General features: G+C 34.2%; 1 protein-coding gene across 1 annotated transcript in view; it reads left to right on the top strand.

The window, feature by feature from the left end:
• Positions 1-26,378, top strand: part of LOC129741790 (opioid-binding protein/cell adhesion molecule homolog) — a 404,129-nt gene that overhangs the window by 286,678 nt on the left and 91,073 nt on the right. Inside the window, exon 5 of the mRNA XM_055733577.1 lies at positions 14,570-14,777. Coding sequence (XP_055589552.1) covers positions 14,570-14,777 — 208 coding nt within the window. The remainder of the gene's footprint in view (positions 1-14,569; positions 14,778-26,378) is intronic.

Raw genomic sequence — 26,378 nt, 5'->3', positions numbered from 1 at the left:
GGAGTAAATGAAGAATAAAAAATTATTTAGACTCCCACCACACAACGTAGAAAAAATGACAACAATTTCTCCCCCGCTACTAACCATGCCCACTGCTGTTAGCTGTTTTGGATTTTTTTTTTCCAGCAAAAGGTAGCGTTCTAAGAAGAGGTGCCTGGTGGTTTCGTCAAAAAATCAGGACACCGCGATGAACAAAAAACAGGATTTTTCAGGACAGCAGTAGATTGGTGGAAATGAATTGCAGCTCTTCTTAGATTGCATAAATTGAGGTGAAATAGCGGTGCGTAAACGCTTTAATTTATGCAACAGAAGAGGTAAGAAGTAAGGTGGCTTGTAGTTTGTACCGAAAAAACACCGTTCAAATATCATCTGAACCGAGGATTACCATTGGTTTAAGACGTTACACTGTTTTTATTCCAAAATCAATTGCAATTAAGCTCAGTACGGCTTCTAGAAAATCAGGACACCTCTGGGACCTTTGATTCGGAGAGATGCATCTTTTCTCGCGAACGTACCAAGAACAAACTGAGTTAGCTCTCAGATTTCTCCTCAACACTATGCGCAACTGATTTTTCCGGAGAAGGGAATTCTCTTCATCAGCGGATGTGAATGCTCTCACTCACTCCTATGTGTTGACAATCTCACTCTTGATTTCAGTGCGATCAATCTCTCCCCGCACAGATTGGGGGAGCAGACGAGAAAAATTGCACTCTCTTTCACTGGACAAGCGGATCTGAGGAGTTTTGCCATCCATGGGTGTAGACATTAGCTCAGAAAAAAAATCTCTAATTGTCCTGTGGATTCTTAAGAGCTTCTGTATGTGATATGTAAACAAAATTTAACACTTTAATAGCTCGAGACATTTTTCTCCCGAGATTAGTGAAGCCTATTTTATGCAGAACTTTAAGTGGAAAAAATAGACGTATCTATGTCCATTACGTAGAAACAAAATCTGATTTTGAATCTAGTGGTTTCCCTCCATCTATTCATAGATTTTTGCATTGATATTTAAGTTCACTACTATAAGTGACTTAAAGCAAAACAGGGCATAAAAATACGCTATTAAAATTTTGGTTGAAACTGGAAGTCAGTTTGCTGCAAACACTCAACAAAGATCGAAAAAATAGTGTTATCTTACATGAAATTTGCATACTTACCTGAACTTACCTGAGTTATGTTAACGTGGTTACTTACTAGCTAAACTCCTACAAGTGTTTTCTGCTGGTTCCTGAAAGCTTAGGTATCACCAACAGTTTATTTTAACAGTTCTTTGATAATTAAGATTAAACACAATTGGTTTTAACAACTTTACTTAAATTATACTAATTTCATTTCATTATAGTTTGCAATACTTTGACTTTGTCCATAATAAGGTACATATTAAAAAATAGTGCTCCTAATTATGAACATAACCCCTTTTTTAGTTTTTACATGAAAAAACATGGTTCCAACATACTAATTACTAAAATCAGAAAATAAAACAATCCCACGAAAAATTCCAAAAAAAAATCGGATTACAAATTTAGCTTTAATTTTCCATTTCCAAAAAGAATGTTTTTTTTTATAGAAGAAAAATGCTAATAACTCCATTCAATTTGGACATACTTTGAAACGATCCAGATTTTATTTAAAAATCCTGTGAGTTTTTTTTTTGTAAAATGAAAGTTCACATGATCCGATACGAAATCCTTTTAAATAGTTATGATAAGTGTAAAATACCGTCACAAACAGTCAATATCAAACTGTATATTAACATTCGGCACAAATGCCAAATAAGAAACACCAACCCTTTTTTTAAGTCGTAAAAATTAACCAGATTTTAAATTTCGGGAAAAATCTGAAGATCCTCGGCTCGAACCTGCAAGAGAATAAAACAAAATCCCCTTATGCCTTGAAAAATATCATAGATTAAATGACCCTAGATTAAACTTCTATTCCTTTTCCTTCAAAAGTAGAAAAAAAAACGCAAATTTCGAAAAAGTTTTTTTTATTCACAATTATAAATTTAAAGGCACTTTAGGCAACAATCATCACTGAGCCGATTATAATGACAATTTTTTTCAAAACCTAAATTTTGAATTTTTAAACTATGATTTTAAAATTGACTAAAAACTACGACTAATTTTAATATTGATTAACACTTTCTACAACTTCACTTTTGATTTCAACAAAAAAAACTTTAATGAGCACCATTACACGGAAATCTCTCATGCCTCTGACGTCTCTGATAGGCACGGTTTTACGTTTTCCACGACGATTCAATTCCAGGTTCAGCATCATTGGATTTTCTTCAAATCTTGCACACATCCAATCGACATGATCAATATGCTCAAAGACCGCTGCACAAAATGACTTTTTGTTTCCATAAATATGTTTCTTGATTCCCTTTGGGTCACCAAGCGTCAATATAAAATTTGAGATGATATGATGAGTTCCTGAGTTAGCGCAACGCGTTTCAATTTTGTATGGAAATTTGTATGGAAATTTGTATGGAGGAAGAAATTTTTGCACATTTTATCATCCAGAAAATTCAATTTAGCTTAAAATGGAGTCGGTCTTTGATTTTTGGTTTTGTCTATTTTTAAGCTTCATTTTTTGATAACATAACCAGCAGCTAAACATTTCATGAAAAACGTTATAAGCATTTCCAAATAAAAAATCTGAATCAGTTAAAAAGTATTTAAAAATGGCAGACTTTGCTTGCTAGTGCTGTTAATAGTTGCATGAAATGATTTTGCAAATGTTATATAAGTCAAACAATGCGAATATTTGAAAAAAAAAAAAATTTTTTTTTTGTATAACATCAAATAGAGTTTCTGGGGTACAAGTAAGGTTTGTGCTTTGTTCACATGAATTGTACTGCAAGAATAAAAAAATAGTTTTCATCCAAAGTTATACTATTTGGAACTTTCAGTAAATCTCTGGGAATTTTTGATTGAAAAAATTTGTTTTCCCGTACAAATTTCCATACAAAATTAAAGCTCGTTGCGCAAGTTCAGAACTAAATGGATCGTTTCCAAAATTTTTATTGATATTTCTGGCAGCAAAAAAATTCAGAAAAAGATATGGGAGGTGTAAAAATTTGAAATTTGGAATTTGAAATTTTCATGCAAAGCTTGCAGCGGTCTAATACTCATAGTCCTCGCTACACTCACATATGTTGGAGATTGTTATATTGAATCTAAATATATGTTAACTCAAAGTAGTTTAATTAGTGACATATTTTTCACATACATTCTACCACAATTGATTTGCGAAAACCAAGGTTTGTCCACATCCTGGCAATGCTTTTAAAACTGTATGGAGCACATCTCTCAGATTTCCTCTCAGATTTCCCCTTTTTTGACAGATTTAAGCTTTTTTCTTCAGATTTGAGCTTTCATCTCTTATGCTCTCAAGGTAAAAAAAGCTTAAATCTGAGGAAAAAACAGCTTAAAAACGAGATTCACCAATACTTAGTTAAAAGATGTTTTTCACACGATACATAGACAAATCCTGCATCGTTGCCGGGACCTGGGTTTGTCCTTCACAGATGAAATAACACTGTATTATGGTACGGGATTTATTTCTATGATGATTTGATATTCCTCCATCCATACAATGGGGAGATACAAAGGATAAAAAGGCTCTCGTACAATTTCTCTTCTAATTATTCAAGGCTTCTATCCTTTCTTTAATCCCTTCCCTTTTTACAAGACTAGACAAAGAGGAAAGCTTTTTATATATTTTTTCGCATAACTTGAAAACTAATGAAGCAAATAAAGCCAAATGATCCACGACATGCTACGCTACATTGTTACAATAAAATGTTTGGTAGAAGAGGAGAATTCCATACGGGGGTAAAAAGAATATTTTTGCATAATGATAGTGAAAAAAAACAAATTTTAGATGAAGTTTTAAAAACAGAATAAAATAATAAAAGAAAATTAGATTGAATCTTCTAAGTATTGCAGTTATAAACAGGAGGTACAGCTTCTATTTTAAAGAACAATTTGGAAATTTGAATTTTACGTACGGTTTAACATGTAAATTATTTTGAAGATGTTGCAAAGCACACCGGGTTAGCAAGTTCTATGATAAATTTACTTTCAGTAAAATTAATCTTGAATAGTTGCACAAAATCTCACAATCAGATACAAAAAAAAAACCTATTGTCTTTAATTGACTAAAGGATTCTGATGTTTTCTAGATTCAGAGAAACATAGCATGAAACAAGAAATCCATATGAAGAAATGGATTTCCACCACCACCAAACAAGAAATCCATATGAAGAAATGGATTTTTCTTCCACCTTTTTTTATCCCTGAATAGATAAAACAAAATCTTGAGCTGAGAGTAAAAAAAACAAATTGTCTATATGTCATGAGCTATTATGAATGAGGTAACAATTTTTTTTTTTCGTTAAAATGTATTTGTTTATCAAAAATTTTAAAAACTGTTAGACTGAACATCACAAAAAACGCATATCCTAGATTTTTCAATCATGTTGCATAATCACTATCCGTTTCATGTATGTTTTGAATCAGTCCGAAAAGGGTAATAATTTTTGTCCTTAGATCCACACTCAACAACGTTCGAGTCCTAAGGACAAAACCAAGGAACGGGAAAGGATCAGTGGAAGAACACTCGATAAAAGTGCTCATTACTCGCTTCGTTATCGGTAGAGTGCAACCAGCAAAAGCAACAGCATCAGCACTATCTGCCATCTATCAAGTGTCTATGTGTACATATCCCGTCTCACTGTTAGATGCCTCAGTAGAAATCCAAAAGAAGATAGAAGATGCATCTTCTCCATCCATCGTACGATGCTGCTTGTGCAACTTACTTTGCTCTATCCACACAAGAAAAACTTCACCAAACAACCAGTGGGAAACTGATGATAAGTTCTATGATTACGATAAAAAAGGATCAATAAACATATTTTTCGTTTTTCAAGAGTCATGAAAATTTCCAAAAGTCTTTTGATAACAGAAAATTTTCCTAATTTTTAGTGTAGTCAACTATATTGCAGGTTAATGTTTACGACCCTGCGATAGTACATGCCTGAATGAGCTGGTTCCTGAAGAAAAGAAAAATCCAACAACTTGGTCATACTTGAAGTCAGACAAGAATTCTCGAGCGAAGCCTGGAACTAAAGCTTTAATGCACTGCACATTCTGTGTTAGCAAGGTGGATTCAAAGGGTGGACCACTTAGGAATTATCAACGGATATCTTATTTTAAGAGATTGTTGCAAAAGATAGTTTAGAAATTCAATTTCTATCAATCTCAATTGATTGTATCCTACTTATTTACCTATTTTGCAACTGTTCTACTTTTGATTTAAATTTTCAAGTTTCGGCTAGAATCGTCTTTTTAGTCGTTTATCTCACGCGTTTAAAATTTCAATAGATGATATTTAGTTTTTTTTTTTCAATTTAATCATCAGTACATATTTTAAAATACAACTCGCGTGAGGATTTTTTTAATTTTGAAATTTTCATAAAACGCCTTAGATATTTATTTTTATAACCAGGTATAAACTCTATTAAAGTATTAATTATTTTGAAAGTTTGTGGTAGATTTCAAGTGCGGTATTTTTAGAATGTTATTGCTGAAGTGCTCTTGAAGCTAACTGATCTCCAAGAAGTAAGAGAGGGAACTCTTTTCGAATATATAAACTATTTTTCGCATTACTAAAGATTTTCTCAAGGAATAAAAAACTTCAGATTTTGGCAGAACACTTCTTAAAATTATTTTAAAATCAGTTTTCGTCTTTCATTTGAATTTTTCTTGCTCATCAAATAATTGATGCTGATTTAAGAATTTTAATGATATCAATATGTTTAACATACAGGGCTGCCACCTGGGGGCAGAGGAAAATTTACACGAAGGGTTCTTTAAAATAATATTTTTTTTTTAAGTTATCCCAAAGAAAAACCTAATATATTCAGCAACCTAAATAGCTGAAAACGAGCTCAGTTCATTGTCTTCATTTAATCATTAAATATACCTTAATAAAAAGGTACAGGCCCATTTCAATTCATGCACACCTAAACACAATGTATGACCAATATTAATATGGGTTTTTCAAAACTTTTTTAACTTGTAGTTTTGTTGCTGTATTGTTTTTGCATTTTTGTTATTTTCCTTTGCTGGTTTTTTGTCATATTTGAAAGCGGAAACTATAAAGTTATGTTATCTTGTCTGTGCCAGTATCAAGCGGGATCTATATCTGGTATCTTGGACAAAATCGATTGTTATTATTTTATGGGCAAACATTGCGAAACAGTCCAAAAACTCATGAAGATAAAAACTCTGATTAAATCTATTAAATCCAACTTTTATTTGGATTCAATTAAAAAACGTTATAATTATCTCCAAATCCTTTGTTTAAAAAAACTCCAAGAATAAGGCTTATGAAAGCCTCAATTTTTTCACTTTACGCTTGTGCATCACGAAAAATAGAATTATTATTTCCTTCCTGATGATTGTGAAAAAGCAAAATTTAAACTTTAATTGAGATACATACAAATAGTACTCAGAAACAAAACTCAAGGTCTTCAAACAAATCAAAGTTGTAATTATTAATGAAGATATAGGAAATATTGCCAATGCAGTTTAAAATGGATAGTTTTGACACTGATGAATGATAATTTTGACAACCAGCGACGAAGAAAAATGTCATATCTCTTTAGCATACACCTTAGCAATCAGCATAGTACATGGAAAATAACAGGTAGGCCATTAAGCTTAACCTTAATTACAATATCCGTGCATGCACACTAGACTGGGTCAATTTGGGGTCATTTTTGAATTTCTCAAACCCTGGGGTCTTAAAAGCTTCGTCTTGGTCCAAAACTCATCCATGTTTTTTTGCTAGAATTTTTAAGTAACGTTAACATGAGTAAATTTGAACTTGCTTGACCTTTTTTTGTACGGGAAAATTGAATATTATATACTGAGAAATCAACATCATTTTCGTTTCTTCTGTGTACAGTACAAAATATTCAATTTTCCCATACAAACCTAAAAGTTCAAATTTACTTAAACGTTACTTGAAAATTCTAGTAAAAATCACGGGTGAGTTTTGGACCAAGACGAAGCTTTTAAGATTCCAGGGTTTGAAAAATTCAAAAATGACCCTAAATCGACTCAGTCTAATGTACACAGCATGCTTGCATACCAACAAAAATAGTTATGAAAATTTGGCACTTTTTTTTATTGAATGGCAATCAAAACTATTTATTGCTCTGAAGTTCGTCATTTGATTTATTTGAAAAGTGCATAAGATTAAAGACTGATTCTTCGGGTTCATCGGAAACCTTTTTTTAAATTGATTTTTTTTATCCGGACCATTATTAATGAGCATTAGAAACCAATTTTCATCGCCGTCCCTCTTTGTTAAAAGCAAGCAATTTGATATTTTCTTGTAATTCTGTATAAGATTTGATGAATGATCTAAAACACTTTTATTTTTTGTGATGACAAGTGAATTTGAATGAGTTTGTTCAAATCGCACAAGAAAAAGATCAGACAAGACGAAAATATCATAAAATTTTGACTTTGGATCGTCAAAAAAAAATTGCATTTTTCTTTTAGCTATGCCGAAAAGCCAAATATTGTTTGTTACATTAAAATGCATCAGTGCATTCTTTTTTCATAATTTTGATGATTATCAATTTGTAGAAAAATTCGATTTTTTGAAAAAAAAACTATACATTTACCAGTGTTTTCCATAACTATTTTCCGGGGCCTCTTACCACTACGTTTGAGGAGAGCGGAATAGCCTACCTTGTATATTGTAAAGTACTATGGGCAATCAGCTTCTTTTCCCGACGCTTGGAAAATGTTTGATAAATGTCTGATCAAGGGGAGGAGCGGGCTATATGCGCCTATTCAGAAGAATACTGATTTTCTCAAATATTGCATGGAGTATGTGTACAAAAACTATATACACATAAGCAGGCATCTGTTTTCTATACATTGCAGTAATTTTTATGTTAGAATTTTCTTCTGTTTCCAAGAAAACGATTTTATTATAAGTGTTGTCTAAAATGCCGAACCTCAAACCGTGCGGGCTAAATGCGCCTATTTATGTTTTAGGAAAAAATTCTGTTTTTTGACATTATTTCCGTATAATTTATTGGGAAATCTCTAGAATTTGATTACTTTCATACGACAAAGCTGAAGTTTTATAAAAATCTATTTCTTCTATTATTTATAGAATAAACCAGAAGTTAGCGTTGCCATATTATGGAGGCAATGCATCCATAAGAAAAACTTTATCAAATCTGTTTTGAGATCTTCAATTCTCTCTAAAGGTGTGAACTAGAGCTTGAATTCAAAGTTTTAATGATCAAAATCATATATTTATTCTATTTAACCTGTTATTTAAGGGTAGCGGCATTTTACAAACATGATGGGGGCATACACAAACACTCTCTTATTCCACTTTCAATGATTGAAAACATTATAATAGCTTAATTTCGTTTTGCTTCTAAGGTTAATTTGATTAAGAAACATAAACCACCCAAATTATAGTTTTTCGCTTTCTACGTATAATTTTTAAAAGTCAATATATTACATCAAAAGGTATAAAAATCTTGTATGAATTTTTAAAAAATTTTTGGGTTGGTTTATTGATACAATTATTTCATGCCTTATGTTCAAAGCGCATTACCCTCAAAATGCATTGATTAGATATGTTGTCTTGTACGCCATTTTGTCAAACGGCGGTAGGGTCATTTAACCCGATTGGCCAATTTAGGAAACCTTTCCCCAACATGAAATTTCGCCAGTGAATGTCCCCATTGAATCACACCGGCGCCATGATGACTTCAGTATGGTGGTCTCAAATGTCAAATCGCTCGTTCAAGCATATTAAAAAAAATTTGACCGCTGGCTGAAGTGTTTATGAAAAAGGAGGTAGGGATGCCAGATTTTTTATATGAAAAATCATTAGAGAAAATTAGAAAAAAAGTCTGGGTATGTCTGTGCACAAACGAAGACCACAAATTTGGTATCAGTTTAGTGATTAGTGTGGGCGTAGAAGAATGCTTTTTTGTATTTGAGATATGAAATGTAAACCGAAAAATACAGTTTTCGTACCACATATTTCAGTCATATTTGGCTTTATTTTAGAAACATGTTTTTGTGGACCTGATAAGTTATTAAAAATATGTAGGAATGAATTTTATCATCCATTTTTTAATCAGCTATTTTTGTTCACTCTACGAGTGAGTTGAAAAGATGACTTTCTTCAGTAAAAGTTTAATGAAACTTTGAGTAGCTTGGGCGATTAAGCTCATGATCAGTTTACCAGATAATGTTTTGCTTAGTTAAATTTGAACCCTTTTGAAGCAGTTGTAAATATTTTTTTTTTTTACAAAATCCTGTTAAAATTTTTCACCGTTTTTCAAACTTGCAGACATGCAACATCACTATATGAAGTATTTCCAAACAATATTTGTCGTGTTTTGAAATTAAGTACATTTCTTATGCTTAAATAAATGTTTTTAAAAAAAAACTTATATAGGTAACAAAGTGTAAATATAATTTTTTGTATTAAATATTTCTGGGTTCTTTAAATGAGGGCAATTTCCTTTGGTCCCCCGGCTCAGGGGGATGTTTGAAGGCGAATCAAAATTAATATTACTTTAATCACACTGTTAAAGGTTCTTTGAATGTAGGAAAAAAATTAAACCAGAAAATCGGCATTAAAACATAAAACTTAACATGTAAGGGCCACATTTCAAATAATATTTCGATAAGTTTCACTATAAAAGAAATTAAAGGGCCCCCATGAGTGAGAATTTCAGAGTTTTTTCTGCATTTTTGTTGGCTTGTTAAGCCAATAAGTCAATATTTTCTCCAAAACTTGACAAAATGTGGGCATTTGATTTCGGATTTCTTTTCAACAAAAAACAACAGTTGTTATAGAAAGTATCTATAGAAAAGTTAAGAAAAACACCTTAAATTTTTAATTCTTTTATCGAAACACGTCAACAGCGTTCAAATCGTTCTTCAAACTTCCAAAAAACAATTGAAAATATTTTGCTTTACTTGTCCACTTTTCTTAGCCAAGGTATGCCCGAATAAAACCAGTAGTTATCAGTATCCGAAAAAAAAAATTGCAGTACAGGTATTGAAATTCGAAAAATTAACAAGAAAATGAAAAAAAAATTCTTGTGCTTTCTCGAGGTTTACTGGCAATAAAATAAATAAGTCAAGGCATTCTTGAACGCCAATTTATAAGCATGAGTATGAGTAGTGAGAATGAGTATGAGTATAAGAATGAGAATGAGATAAATAAATGTAAGCTTTTCGATCATTTCTAGCATTTGTGATGTATCATACTATTGATTCTGATGCATGTGCTTTTATTTTAAAATTATGCTCTATCAACTAAATCAAATATCTGGAATTCAGTATCTCACTTCCTAGTAGACCATTCTAAACTTATTTAAAAGAAACACTCGTATGGTTGAATTGCATATAACATTGAGGGATTTTCTAACCATGAATGTTTCTAGGATGTTTATTTAATTTTCTGCCAGTTTTATGATAAGGCCGGAACAAATTCCAAATCCTTCTTTTGTCACTGGAAGCTAGAACATCGCGAGGGGGGATAATTAAAAATAATGGTGAAAAGAAATAAATTTGAATAAATTGCACGAAAGATTGTATGCAAAAAAATTGCATACTATATCATTGCACAAAACCTATAAATCAAGTAATTTTTTTTTTTGAAGAATTCAATAAAATAAAAAAAACAAAAGGTAATAATGCTCCCATCTTCCACAATCTGTTTTTTGCTTTTGTAATCTTTTGATTATTTGATAAATAGCAGCGACAATATCTGCTGCTTCTCACATTTACCAATTTTTTTCAAATGAACCATATGATTTTAATCTGGTTGCACTATTTATCGCAGAGAGTAGCGCAAGGTTGTTTTTTCACCTGAACCCCGCACGGAACAACAAATTTGCAAACATGGCGGACTTTTTATCTTATCCGATTTATTCCGATTTAACGTAATCATTTTTACGATCGTTTACTTGTTTGGTAGAAATTGCGATTAGCATAAATATTGTTAACGATTTGAACTGTCAACTTCAATGCGGTTTTATGTTTTCTGGGTACTTAATATGCCGATCTTTCAAAAAAAAAGTTATAACCCAATTATTGTGGATCTGATCGGTGAAACCAATTTCAATGTATACAAGCATAATTTCTTCAATGGGTCATATTTGATACATATTTATTTATTTCTAATTTCAATGTTGTAAAATTGGAAAAGTCCATGTTGTTTGGACAAAAATAAAAATCTTTGTCTGAACAATATCTTGACGATTGATCAAAAGTGCCCCCTCCACCGCATTCAAGCCTACTATCTAATAAAAACATATCAAATATTGAATCTTAGAACATAGAATATTTATGTCAGATACCGTATCACTAGATCAAACTTGGAGTTTATTGCATTCTATTTAGAATTCAGGATATTTACTTGAATAGAGGGCACTAGTTTACAAAATTTTAAAAAAATCGCGAACTTGATTAACTGTCCAACATTTTTAATGTAAAATCGGGCGCTGAATCCGAAAATGAAATTCAAAAAAATCTCAGTAGAACCGTTTTTGAGTTATGCTCCAAATATGAAATTTCGTAAAAATTAAAAAAGTTCTTGTACTTAGATTAAAATATCTCGGACGGCATAACAGTAATTTGAAATCTCTCTTTTGCATATTGAAGGTGAATAAGTTTTCTATCGATCATCTGAACACTGTTTTTGCGTTTGACCAACAGTATTGTTGATATTAGTGACTTTATGAGAAAAAAAATTATAAAAAATGCATTTTTTTAGAGAAAATTTTGTTTCAACGAAAGTTTTAGACACGATGGTAGCGTTTAAAAAATCTGATTTTCTTTTGAGCTTAAATGTCAGTTTAAAACAAAGATTTCATGTGGTTATTTATCAAAATCGGTTGAAAATTGAAGAAGTTATGGCTACTTTACCATAACTGTATTTTTTGCAGTTTTTCATAATTTCACGAACCGCAGTATACTTATCATGGTATAGGAAGAATGAAACATGATAAATCTCACTCGCTCTAAGGCAAAATTATTTATTAGCTTACCAGAAGGTCACATGCCAAGTTTCAGGAAGATCTGACCATAGGGAGTGGTTGCTTAAGTCTCAAACGAGAATAAAATTTTGAGGTATTTTGCCCGGAAGGAACGAAAAATGCTGGTTTTTCATCAATAACTTTTTTCATCACTAGCTGATTGCTTTTTATGGTCGATTTTCTTAAAGCCTAAGTTGAGACAAATATTTCACCCGAAGACTGTAACTCGATTGGATTTGAAACAGAAAAGTTATTGCGGTTCAAAGATTGTATTTTGGTCGAAAATTGTCGTATAAAACGCAATGCGTAAAAAGTACTCATTGAGTGTTGGACAAAATTTGCGGCCTTTGAACCGCAATAACTTTTCTGTTTCGAATCCAATCGAGTTACAGTCTTCGGGTGAAATATTCGTCTCAACTTAGGCTTTAAGAAAATCAACCATAAAAAGTGATGAAAAAAGTTATTTATGAAAAACCAGTATTTTTCGTTCCTTCCGGGCAAAATACCTCAAAATTTAATTCTCGTTTGAGACTTAAGCAACCCCTCCCTATGGTCAGATCTTCCTGAAACTTGGCATGTGACCTTCTGGTAAGCTAATAAATAATTTTGCCTTGGAGCGAGTGAGATTTATCATGTTTCATTCTTCCTATACCATGATAAGTATACTGCGGTTCGTGAAATTATGAAAAACTGCAAAAAATACAGTTATGGTAAAGTAGCCATAACTTCTTCAATTTTCAACCGATTTTGATAAATAACCACATGAAATCTTTGTTTTAAACTGACATTTAAGCTCAAAAGAAAATCAGATTTTTTAAACGCTACCATCGTGTCTAAAACTTTCGTTGAAACAAAATTTTCTCTAAAAAAATGCATTTTTTATAATTTTTTTTCTCATAAAGTCACTAATATCAACAATACTGTTGGTCAAACGCAAAAACAGTGTTCAGATGATCGATAGAAAACTTATTCACCTTCAATATGCAAAAGAGAGATTTCAAATTACTGTTATGCCGTCCGAGATATTTTAATCTAAGTACAAGAACTTTTTTAATTTTTACGAAATTTCATATTTGGAGCATAACTCAAAAACGGTTCTACTGAGATTTTTTTGAATTTCATTTTCGGATTCAGCGCCCGATTTAACATTGGGAATGACCTTCAGTTTGCTGAGTTCAAAAATGCTGTAAACTAGTGAGGGCAATTAAAAATATGAATGCTCAGAATCAAAAATAAAGAAATAAAAATATAGAAGGCCTTAGGAAAGTTCTAAATCGGATTTCAAATCTATCGCAGCAAATTATAGAAGCTTTATCAAATATCGTAATCAATAGTGAACCTACATGTAAACCTCAATCAATTTGTCATGGATCTTTTAGCTTCCTAATAGGAAACTCAACCAAGGAGAGTTTTGTGATTGCTGTTGTTGTTCAAGCAAATAATTTTAAAACTCGTCATATGAATTTATGATAAGGAGCTATTTTTTTTTACTGCTCTACAGTAGTTAGAAATCTATGTGTTTGGTAACAAAATTGAAGGCATTCATATTGTTTATCGCCATTCAGCGGGCATCAAATTCAATGTTATTTTGTTGGATTTACTGAGCGTTCACTTTGGAGTTTGAACAACAGCAACAAAACAGTGCTGATAATTTTTTGTCCAATCTTTCGGCGATGTGGCCAGACATTTTATTTTAAGAGGAATCAGATGGCTCTTATTTGCAGGTTCACTAGTAATCAGCGGAATTTAAATGAGAACTGAAAAATTGTATCGTGAAATGTGAAGTAAGGCCTAACAATTCGCTGTGAAATCTAAAAAAGTATTTTGACACGTGAAACGAGAGATAATATTGTGATATTAAATGTTAAGTAAGCATTTCATGATGCAGGATTTATCAAGACTTGCCTTGGTTTAAAAAAAAACTATGAATGAAGTAGTATTCTCTTCACTTTACCCATGAATTTTGGTAGTGAAACTTGCATTCTGCTGGGATTCGCTTTCGGGACTAGGTTCGAAAAAAATTTGGATATGAATCTACAGAATTTTTAAGATTTTCAAAACAATGATTCATATTTGACTGGCCTGGATACGTGCCACGAAAAAAAAGGAGGAAAATCAACTATGTTTTCCCTTAATTATTGAATTAGGTATTTAACTCAAAGTTCCATTTAGTGCATTCGTTAGTTCGAAATGGTTCTATGTTTAAATCTTTATCAAATAAAGTAATTTTTTTCCCTGGAAACCCTTTTCTTTGTAAGAAAATTATGTTCAAAAAGTTTATTTAAAATTGAACACAGAATAAAATCCTTGAGCAATTAGTTATTCAGACAAGGTAGCAACAATATTCATTAGCAGTACGCCAGAGCGTCGTAGTTAGTTCATTGACTCTTTATCAGAAATCCCTGTTTACCCGATTTAAACCGGCGTTTTTTTTTTCTCCCCCATCTATTTCCTTCGCAGGTCGCCTGGGTTCGAGTGGACACGCAGACGATATTATCAATTCATCACGCCGTGATAACACAGAATCCCCGGATCAGCCTGACCTACAACGACCATCGATCCTGGTATCTGCACATCCGGGAGGTGGAGGAAAACGACCGAGGCTGGTACATGTGTCAGGTCAACACCGACCCGATGCGGTCACGGAAGGGCTATCTGCAGGTCGTCGGTGAGTACCCGCTTGATAAGTACAATGTCCGGTCAGACTGACCCACGTCAGGTTTCCCCCAAATCCACCCACACTTTTCCGATTCAAAAGAACTTTCCCAGCCCATGTTTACCTTCATGGGTTCTTACCTGCTGCAAAGATTGTTGTTTTTTCTCGTTCCTTTTTTCGGGAGCTTGTTTGCTTTCCTACTTAGTTGGGCCATTGGCATCACGGACGACGACGGCCGGAAACATTCATTTGCAAAGATTACATCCGATAAACGCAAATAAGATCTCCAGCATAATGAGAAACTGTTCCATCCTTATGCTGTTCAACATCAGGCTGTGTGTCTACAGAGACAAAATTAGGCACACGTGTTTCAGGAATACTTTCGAATAACTTTGACTAGAGTAGGAACCATTTTTCTGGCCTTATTCTATGAATAAAATTGAAACAAAAATTAGAAGGACTTTTTTATTAGTCTAAGTATTGGAGAATGGAGAAATTTAATTCCATTTCCGTGTTTGCAAGATGTTTTAGAAAAGCTCAGAAACTCTCAATTTTCTATTAACATGTGAATACAAATTTCTGTTCCTCAAAAATAAAGATGAAACAAGATCCCGTAGTTGATTAAGAAACATTTTTAACAGTTTCATCTAGAGTGCTGGATGCATTTGTGTTCGTTTTTTTCATCAAATTTTCAATTGTTTTTTGAAAGTAGGATTCAAAAATCAATCGCATCTTTTCTAAAGTTTCCAAGAGTGTTGAACATCTATGAATCAGATAACCAAAAGGGGAGTCAAATTTATTGGATTCACTATCCATTTCGATGCCGAAAAGCCAACAAAACACAAATTTTCGCAAACCAATCTCTCAACAGTCTCAACCCCTCCTTTTCTGTGTTTCTGTTTCAAAACAATCCCCTTGTTGATATTTCGATCAAGTTTTCCACTGGAATCAAGTCGATACGAACTACACGCACCACCGAAAAACAGCCGAACACGATATTCGCAGTGATAAATGTTCCATAAAACGCTTAATGACTAACTGGCTGCCTGGTTCCCGGCGGCTTATGGCTAGCAATGAATTAATTGCCAATCAGGAGCAGCGGGGCCCTTTCGAAAACGATTGGATGCGATGATGTCTGCATCATGATCCGAACTTGAAAGGATGGTTTGATTTTTTGGGGCATGGTGATTAACACAAATTGACGCGCGGGGAATTTACAATTTAATCCGACTGCCAACAAATTGGCTTTGAAAAGGCATTGTTACAAGTACATTTTGATACTGAAGTGTCAAATAAATGCATATTTTACCACATATTTGTGAATCCAAAAAATTAACAAATAGTTTATTTATTTAGAAAAATTATTAACTCATATTTATATGACTTCCTCCTACTGACTTCTCTAAAATAATTAATCGAACTGAATTTCGCGGCATCATTTTCAGGAAAATTTGCCCTGTAATTTGTTGTCATTTTACTGGTCGCAAATTTAAACCTATTTTGATGCCTTAGATTCTTTGTGTAGATAATTTGTTTCTGAACAAATAAAGGATCGCGAAGAAATCTAAGCAGTGCAACACCAAGATTCGTCATTCTATATCTGTGAAACCATTATTGGACGAAATTCTACAAATCTAATATCTTTTAGTGTTTGAGAATTTTTTTTTGTATTTCGTTAAACACAACTTCATTATTAGATTCAGGGTTTCTGAGTTATGCTTCTTAGTGCAGTATACTGGCGGCAAGCGAAAAAACGAGATTTCTCGTGGTCTACAATGTGATAATATTTCAAAATTAAGTTAATATGGTTTACCAGGTTATCTGAAACTGGTTCTGATTAAAAAAAATTCCTGAAAATTAAATTTATTTTTAATTTTTTTTAAGAATTTCCTACAGATTTGCTGTATTTAAGTGTTTCATTCGGGGCTTGTGATATAGCTCAGTTGGCAAGTATGTTGCTTCCTGAGCCGATGTCCGTGAGTTCGAGCCCAAGAGTAAATATCGAAAACAGTTGTACCGGATAAGTTTTTCAATATTTGTCCGCCAACTGGACCGTTGATAAAGTCGCGAATGCCATAAAGATGGTAAAACGACTATAATCGAAACAAAAAAAAGTGTTTCATTCATTTTTAAATTGTCAAGAATAATTCATTCCGACGATGTGTTAAAACGATGAACAAAAACTTTAAACAAAATGACATCCAATTTTTATATTACACCGCTGTATCTCATTTATCAATGAACTGATTGAACTCAAACTAGTGTTTTTCTCGTTTATTTGTTTGTCATTTTCTCAGAACGAAATAGGTCTATCCCAAATCTCTGTTCATCTGTTTATTTTAATAACGATAAACATGATTTGAATTTGTGTTTCGGGTCATGCTGACCCGGACAGCTTCAAAAGATTGAAAATCTAATTGGAAAATATGGCTTTCAAATTCTTGATGCGGTTGATGTTCAAGTGTGCAAAAATTGACTTAGTTTGCAGATTGTATATTTTAAATTAGCTTGAAGTATTGTTTTAGCTAACCTAGAAGGTAAGAACAAATTTCAATTTCTTCAATTTTCAACCAACCTCCCCCCCCCCCTCTCCTTCAAAATTTCCAAAAAAAAACCCGAAGGGGGAAATAAATAAAGTTTGAAATATTTTATGAAGATTTCGAAAAATTTATCAAATATCCGAAAGATTATAAGAGTCAAAACCAAATTGTGGAAGAACTAAGTTTTAATGATTTTATCGAATTTTTTGATAAAAAATTACTTGATTTATAGGTTTTCTGCAATGATTTTGAAGGCAATTTTGTTGCATATAAGCTTTCGTGCAATTTATTCCGATTTATTTTTTCGCATTTATTTTTATAAAACACTCCCCCCCTCACGATGTCCCAACTCCGAGTGACAAAAAGGATTTGAAATTTGTTCCAGCCTAATACAACTATTTCAAAATAAGATTTATATTAGTGTAGCTAATCCGGTGTTTTTTGCTACACCTTTAAAAAATAAAAAAAGAACTTTAAAAATTATTCAAAATATTTTTATTTGAGCATGATTTAAAATCACATTACAACATAACTCAAAAGCTACCGCTTTTCAATGAGAGATGCAGATGAAATTTCCGATTTAATTACAAAAATTTCGAATTGCAATACAAAGATGACATGCACTAATTAACATATTCTATCTTTATTTGTTTTCAAGCTTTGTAATTGTAATCTGATTTTATAAGTTTCATATATTCTTTTCTTAATTAATTGATAAAAATTTCCAACACTTTCCCCCCACCAATGTGTGAAAGGTTCGCGAACTTTACCTTAGATATAATTCGAAAATCTGAGAAATGTCACATGCCTGGCTCCATTCGTTTGAAAAGAGTTTTCGAGTTATAGCTAAAAATATGAATAAAACTTGTTTCTTTTTCCCCGACTTCGCACTGAAAAGGGTTCTCAAATTTAACCAACCTTATGAAATATGGTCCCATTGCTTGATTTGCCTGTCCTTTCCATCCCCCACTGCTGGAATGAAGCCGGGGTCTCTAATCATACCTTTCCCAAAAATCCTCTTTTATGAAATTAAACCCAATGATTGGTAAATTTGAAGCTTTACAACAAAATTTATATGGAACCCTTTCCTGCCTCTCCACAAACGAAGGAGTAAGGAATTTTAACAATCGTAGAAAAAAAAATAGTTGGTTAGTTGAGTTATGCAAAAACATGTAAAAGAGTCTCATTTCCTCTTTTTAACATTCCATTGATGGTGAGTACTTGATACTGATAGAAATATTTCTTGTACTCAAACTACGATATCGAAATGATAAGTTACAATGTAAACTAACTGATGAATTTGGGGTTGAAATAGTCATGTGCTATCACGAAGGAAAATATAAGTTTTGATGCCTTCTGAATTTAATAATGCTCCTGACAATGTAAACAACTTGAATATTCCTCAAATTGTTATGATTTTTTTTTTCGTCCTGAATGTTAATCATATTAATATACAAAGCTTATGTGCTAGACAAATGTGCAAGTTCAATGAACTGACTGATTATTTTCGAACAGCAAGATCTGTTTAACGGAAACGTGGTTAAATAATTCAATATCTGATAAAACAATTGCTTTTGATGGCTACCAACTCCTACATAATGATATAGATCCTACTGCCGTGGGGGAGGGATTTGCATTTACTACAAGAACAATCTTAAATGCACGAGTCTTGCACTTAAAGATCATAAACCCTTTCTTTTAGCCGTTTTCTACAACACTCCCAGAAATGATTGCACAGATAAAATAATCGAACTCTTGACAGACGTTTCTTTCATGCACGATAGTAGGAACTTGGTGATTTTAACATTAATTTGCTTATCCAATGAGAACAAACTCGAAAGTTCAATGACGCGTTAGATAGCTTAGGGCTTTTTTGCATAAATATCAATCCCACTCACTTTCATTCAAGCGGATGTTCTTTGATTGATCTCATGATCACGAAAGAAAAAAATTTCATCTTGAACAATGATCAAGTGTCCGCTCCAGGCTATTCAAAACATGATATCATTTTTGGAACCCTCAATATTTTATCGAAGCACAAATAACAATGTTACTTTCTATAGAGATTACTCTAAAATTAAAGTTAACCATCTATCTTCAAACTTTGATTCATTTGATCGGAGTTTTTGCGATAGAATCGATAATCCTGACATCTTTCTTGCTATAATCAATGAATACAAAGATTTGTTCCGCTGAAAAAATCTTCACCAAGAAAAAACCCATGGTTTTGCAAAGATGCTATATTTATGATTAATCGAGATGTTGCCTATCGTCACTGGCTAACTGCCTAACGATTTTGTAATTTACAAACGACTGCGAAACCAAGTAACTACCCAAGCAACCAAAAGTCACATATTTAATTTAATGAAGGTTTTAAAGTTACATATTGGCTGACAAAGAGAATCAACTGCCCAATTCCCTTAAGTGAACTTTATGTAATCATTAATGAACTTTAAAGCTGCAAAAGTGATTAATATGTACGTTGTATGTGACTTATTTTACCCAATTCCCATGAGTGAACTATATGTACTCATTAATGAACTTGAAAGCTGCAAAAGTGATTTTTATGTACGTTGTATGGGACTTTAGTCACATAAAGTGCACAAAAGTGCACAAAAGTGCTCAATACGGGATTTACTTTGTCACATACAGTTCGATCTCCAAGCCGGGGTAGTTTTTTTTCAATAAGTAATTTGGTAATTGAGTGACCATTCTGATGCGATATATGTAGGAAATGTAGGGAAGAAGCAATTGAGCAATTAGTCGAGTTTGGAATCCGGTGCGTGGCATCATGGCGGCACCATGTACAGAACATGGTAAATAATCAAGGAAAGGTGATATGAACCGATGCCAAGGGTGCAGTTGAGATAGAGAGAGAATTTTTTTGCTCATTTTACGATTTTTTGGAAGCTGAATAAGAAGGCCACTGGGAGCTGAATAGAAGATCATTAAGACTTGTTTTGGAACTTGAAAGTATCCTTAAGAACTTAAATTTTGAGCTGCATAGAACGGATTTCATATCAATGATAGGGCTGAGTAAGCGTTTTTGTACCTGTTTTATGGGACTTTTGGTTGCTTGGGTAATTTAATTAAACGTGCTAAGATCGACTTTGTTTCAAACCGTCTTCGAAGTACCAATTCGAATCAAGAGCTTTGGAATCGATTGAAACAAATCCAGAATAGTAGAGCAAGTAAAAGTGATACTTTTAACCATGCCAATAATGAGATCAATGAGTATTTTGTTTCAAATTTTACTTATGACAATTCACATCTCCCTGTCTTACCAGAAAACAGAAATAGTTTTCAGTTTACTTCTATTCATATGAATGATATTTCAAAAGCAATTCTATCAATTAAATCAAATGCTGCAGGTTCAGATGCAATTCCTCTCAAATTTATAAGAATTCTGCTACCATCGCCTTTACATCCACTATATAAAGTTTTTAATTCCATTATTAAAACCTGTAAATTTCCTCGAAAATGGAAGGTCTCTAAAATTATACCTATTTATTAAGAAAAAAAAAAATTAATAACGACTTGATCAACCTTCGACCGATAAGTATCTTGGGTATATTTTCTAAAGTGTTTGAACGCATATTGAAATGTCAAATCCTAAACTTTTTAAGCTTCAATAACCTTCTTACCGAATTTCAATCCGGTTTTAGATCTACAGGGTGACAAAAAAGTCCGGTCACACTTTTTTGGAGTCGCCTGTAGCCTACACGTTGCATCTCTCTGGTGCCATCTATATGGCAAATAAAAGGGCTAACTTCTATTATCGCTGAATATGTGAGAGGGTTCAAACCCGGACACATAATAAAAGATCTAAAACCGCTCGAAATCAACCGGAAATTCGTGTACCGGACCAAAAATCGGTACCTAGAGACCGGAGGCACCGAGGGCAAGGCACGATCTGGACGACCAAGGTCTGTGAGAACTCCGAGGCTGTTAAAGATTATACGAGACCGGATTAGCCGGAATCCCGCCCAATCTGCACGGAAGCTGGCCAGGAACCTTAAAATGAACCGAGAATCAATCCGCCTGCTTTTGCGCAAGGATTTAAAACTTACACCGTACAAAAAACAGGTGGTTCATGGGATTACTAAAGCTACAAAGGACAAGAGGTACCAACGGTCGCGGGAGTTACTCGGTTGGCGCGCAGATGACGAGATCATTTTTTCGGACGAGAAGCTGTTCGTTTTGGAGCAAAAAGTCAATCGCCAAAATGATCGAGTTTGGAGTGAGAGCCTCCAAGCTCCTGCGGACAAGCTGAACGTTTCCCGGTTCCAAAATATGACGTCAGTGATGGTTTGGGGAGCCATTTGCAATGCCTCTTATATTTATCGAAAAAGGGGTCAAAATCAACGCAGCGTACTACTTGGACACGGTTTTGAAGAAAAATGTTCTGCCTCAAGCTGAACTATTTTTTGAAGACGATTAATACTGCTTTCAGCAAGATGGCGCCCCATCCCACACCGCAAAGGTTGTTCAGGCGTGGTGTGAGGAAAACTTGACCGATTTCATTCCAAAGAATGAATGGCCTCCGTCGTCTCCGGATCTGAATCCACTTAATTATTTCGTGTAGGGATACATAATGTCGAAGCTGAACGACTATAAATTAACAAATTTGAAGCAATTCAAGCGAATTATCAGGAAAATCTAGGACGAGATACCGATGGAGCACGTGCGCGCCGCTTGCGATGACTTTCCGAGACGTCTGAAGCTGGTTTGATCAGAGAAAGGTGGTGTAATTCCGAGAAATCGTCTGTGAAGTGTCATTATGAGTTACTGAATAAAGCTATGAAAACCAGATTCAGATTTTATTCTTATTCTTTGAAATATTGAGATTTTCCTGTGTGACCGGACTTTTTTGTCACCCTGTAAGCATAACACTACTACCGCACTAGTTAAAGTATTTGACGATTTACACTCTGCCGTCGATAAAAAACATTTGGCTGTACCTACTACTCATGATTGATTTCTCGAAGGCATTCGACCGCGTTTCATATGTTGAACTTCTCAAAAAGCTATCGGATTAATTCATGTTTTCTCGAAGTTCTGTTTTATTGTTAGAATCATACTTGAAAAATTGAACACAATTTGATAACTGTGGTAGTTTTCCATCGCGACTTATGCCTGTGATTTCAGGGGTCCCTCAAGGAACCATATTAGGACCAATACTCTTCTCAATGTTTATAAATGACTTGCCAAAGGTTTGTAGAAGTTGCAAAATCCATATGTTTGCTGACGACGTTCAAGTATATTTTTTGGTAGCTAGATCAAAAGCAGATAACATTAGTGAGGCTTTAAACTCTGACCTATTTAACATACATAGATGGTCTCAAAAAAACTACTACCAATAAACAGCGATAAAACATATGCAATGTCCTTTCTTTCATCATACAATACCTCCAATTTGTCACCTCCTCAAAAAGGATACGATACAATTACTTACGTTGAAAAAGCTACAAATCTAGGTGTTATAATCCAAAACAATCTTCAATGGACATCATTTGTCAACGCTCAGTGCTCCAAAATATATGCAACGTTGCGCATGCTGAGACTAACCTCATATTTTTTACCCGTAAATACCAAGTTTATGTTAGTTAAAGCACTGATTATTCCGCATTATGTATTTGGAGCTGAGTTTCTGATCGGTGCTCCTTCTAATCTTATGAAAAAGCTAAAAATAGCATTACATTGCTGGATTCGATTCACATACAATCTATCACGCAATCACGGTTACTCACCATCAAATGCATGTTTCATTTGCTCAATTAATTCGCAAGTTATGCAAAAATTTGTATGAAAGCCTCCTATTCCCATTTATATCGCCCCGCTGAATGAAAGTAGGGGCCACAATTAATCACACAATCATTGGATTCCATTGTCTCGTTAAGTTCTCGGGTTATGTATAAAAATTTTATGGAAGTAAACCCCCCCCCCCTCCTTCTTTTTATCTTCCCCGCTGGAAGAAGGGAGGTACATGAAAACCATCTAAAACATTTCTTATATTTCAATACCCTTACATACCAAATTTGGTTCCATTTGCTTGATAAGTTCTAGAGTTATGTAAAAAATTATAAGAAAAATTTAAAAAAAATCAGGAATAATTGTGCTGCTTTACATCGGATCGAGGCGACAAACCATTCACGGGAGTTTTATAGGACTGACGGTCTATATCTGATATCAAATTTGGTAACAGTCGACAGAAAAAGATATCATTCATATTAACTCTTGATTGATTTTATTTATTATATTATAAATTGCAGCATATTCTTCACTTTGAATCCAAACATCATTAAAATTCGAACACGGATGTTTTTTTTCGAGACACCTTATGCAATATCGTCGTGAAAAGGCATCTCAATAACCATTCAAACACAAACTCCTCGTCACATATTAATAGTTTTTGCGAAATGGAGTTCGTACGGGATCAGCGAGGTCACAATAAACAATTCAAACATTTTAAACTCGAATTAGAAAAACTTTTCCTTGAGCTACTGTTTGAAATAAATATGGCGCATTGGAAGGATTTTACACAAAAAGAGACAAATTTTTCACCTTCAACATTGCAAATGACACGAGTGCGGAAGGTTTTGTTCTGAACATGATTCTTGAAGTTTTGTAAATGAGACATGGTTTAGATATGCATTGAAGAATTTTAACAGCAAATTTGTTATGTAGGTAATTTTTTTTTATTTAAAAAAAAAACTTTTTATAATAATTAGTGAAATTTTAGTGTTAACAGCAAATAGACTTTTCATACGAAATATTTAAATATGATTCGGCATATTGCTCTGTATATTTAAATTCAGTTAGCTTGAAACATGGTTATATTTGTTATATTTCTTAGTTGTTACATCATAAAAAAAAATACACGAACAGTCGAAGTACCTGAATCCGATTTTCTTAAAAGCCTCATAATAAATAATTAAGAGTTTCATTAGAAAATAAGTAGAAACTTAGGAGGCGTAGGAAAAAAAAACACAAAGATCACACCATTAACCAAAATGGATTCCGATCACTATCTTTTTCTTACTAACATTATTCCTTCCTATGATACTTGAATATAGATTCGCAGACTTACAGACGGTTTCTAAAACTGGTAAAAATTGCCTACCGAATCTTTCAAAAGAAACTTTTGAAATATTAAAGAACAAGGGGTTGCAGGCCAAACCTAGAGAGTGTCTTACTAACATTTCTTCCGTTATTCTTCATTAACTACTAAGACGTGGTCGGTACCGTTATTGACCATTTTTTAATAGAGAGAGCATCCGTTTTGGGCACTGAGAATGTGTTGTTTGTCCCTAGCACCATTCCGTTTGCCTTGGCGATGTTGAACTTGTTCTGCTTAGCCACATAAGCAATCATGGAATTCGAAATGCGCTTTTTAAGAGAAAATTGATGGAAAATAACAAGAAATAATCTTTAATTGAAAATTTCTAATGAAACTGCATTTCAAGTTCAATGATTTAAGGTGGCTATGAGTTGTCAAACAAGCTAAGCTGAACATGGTTCTTGAAGTTATGAATGCTAAATGATGTTAAATTTATTGCTGGGAAGATTAACGAAAGCACTTATTCACCATAAAAAAGCTTTGAAAACTGCAAACAAAATAAACAATTTTTAAAAGCTCTATTAACAGTATTTGAATAATTTTATTTTGCAACCACTTACCCTGAAATTCATTAAAATGTTCCTTTTCAAAATATTTTCTAAGGTCACTTTAAAAACCTGTAATCACATGATGAACTGTGACGCAATTTTTATACGTTTATTTTATTTTTATTTTTATTTACATAGTATTCCGTCTCAAGACATAACTTGACGAACATAATTCCTAAAATTCACTCGGTTCATAGCAACCGTTCTCCAATTTCTCGGGCACCCCACGTTCGCCAGATCACGCTCCACTTGGTCTAACCACCTCGCTCGTTGCGCCCCCGCTCGTCTTGTTCCTACCGGATTCGTAGCGAACACCTGTTTTGCAGGACAGTCGTCCGGCATTCTCGCAACATGTCCCGCCCAGCGTATCCGGCCAGCCTTCACCACCTTCTGGATACTGGGTTCGCCGTAGAGGCGCGCGAGCTCGTGGTTCATCCTTCGCCTCCACACTCCGTTCTCCTGTACGCCGCCAAAGATGGTTCTTAACACTCGTCGCTCGAATACTCCGAGTGTACGCAGGTCCTCCTCGAGCAATATCCATGTCTCGTGCCCGTAGAGAACAACCGGTCTAATGAGCGTCATATACAGGTTACACTTCGTGCGAGGGCTAAGTCTTCTCGACCGCAGTTGCTTGTGGAGTCCATAGTAGGCACGACTTCCGCTGATAATTCGCCTCCGGATCTCACGGCTGGTGTCATTGTCTGCGGTCACCAGTGAGCCGAGATAGACAAAGTCTTCGACTATCTCCAGCTCGTCGCCGTCGATCGTGACCATGTTATTACTGGACAAGCGGGTTCGGTCGGTCTCGGATCCGCAGGCCAGCATGTACTTCGTCTTGGACGTTTTAATCATCAATCCAATCCTTCCTGCTTCGCGTTTCAGTTTGTGGTAGATCTCCTCCACCGCCGCAGATGATCTGCCGACTATATCAATGTCATCGGCAAAGCAGATAAGTTGACTGGATCTGTTGAAAATCGTGCCCCGCATTTCGCCCACCGCTCGTCGAATAACACCTTCTAGCGCCACGTTGAACATCATGCAGGATAGACCATCACCTTGTCGAAGCCCCCTGCGCGATTCGAATGAACTCGACAATTCACCCGAAATCCGCACACAGCACTGCGTTCCATCCATCGTCGCCTTGATCAGTCTGATCAGCTTCCCGGAAAAGCCGTTCTCGTCCATGATTTTCCATAGCTCGTTACGGTCGATCGTGTCGTATGCGGCTTTGAAGTCGATGAATAGATGATGCGTAGGGACTTGGTGTTCACGGCATTTTTGGAGGATTTGCCGCAATGTGAATATCTGGTCCGTCGTAGACCGTCCCTCCATGAAGCCGGCCTGATGACTTCCCACGAATCTGTTTGCTTGTGGCGTTAGGCGGCGGAGTAGGATTCGGGACAAC

This window comes from Uranotaenia lowii, chromosome 2, assembly GCF_029784155.1.
Source record: "Uranotaenia lowii strain MFRU-FL chromosome 2, ASM2978415v1, whole genome shotgun sequence".
Classification (NCBI taxonomy): domain Eukaryota; kingdom Metazoa; phylum Arthropoda; class Insecta; order Diptera; family Culicidae; genus Uranotaenia; species Uranotaenia lowii.
Note: the sequence above shows the minus strand (reverse complement) of the source record. Positions and strands in the feature narration are given on the sequence as shown.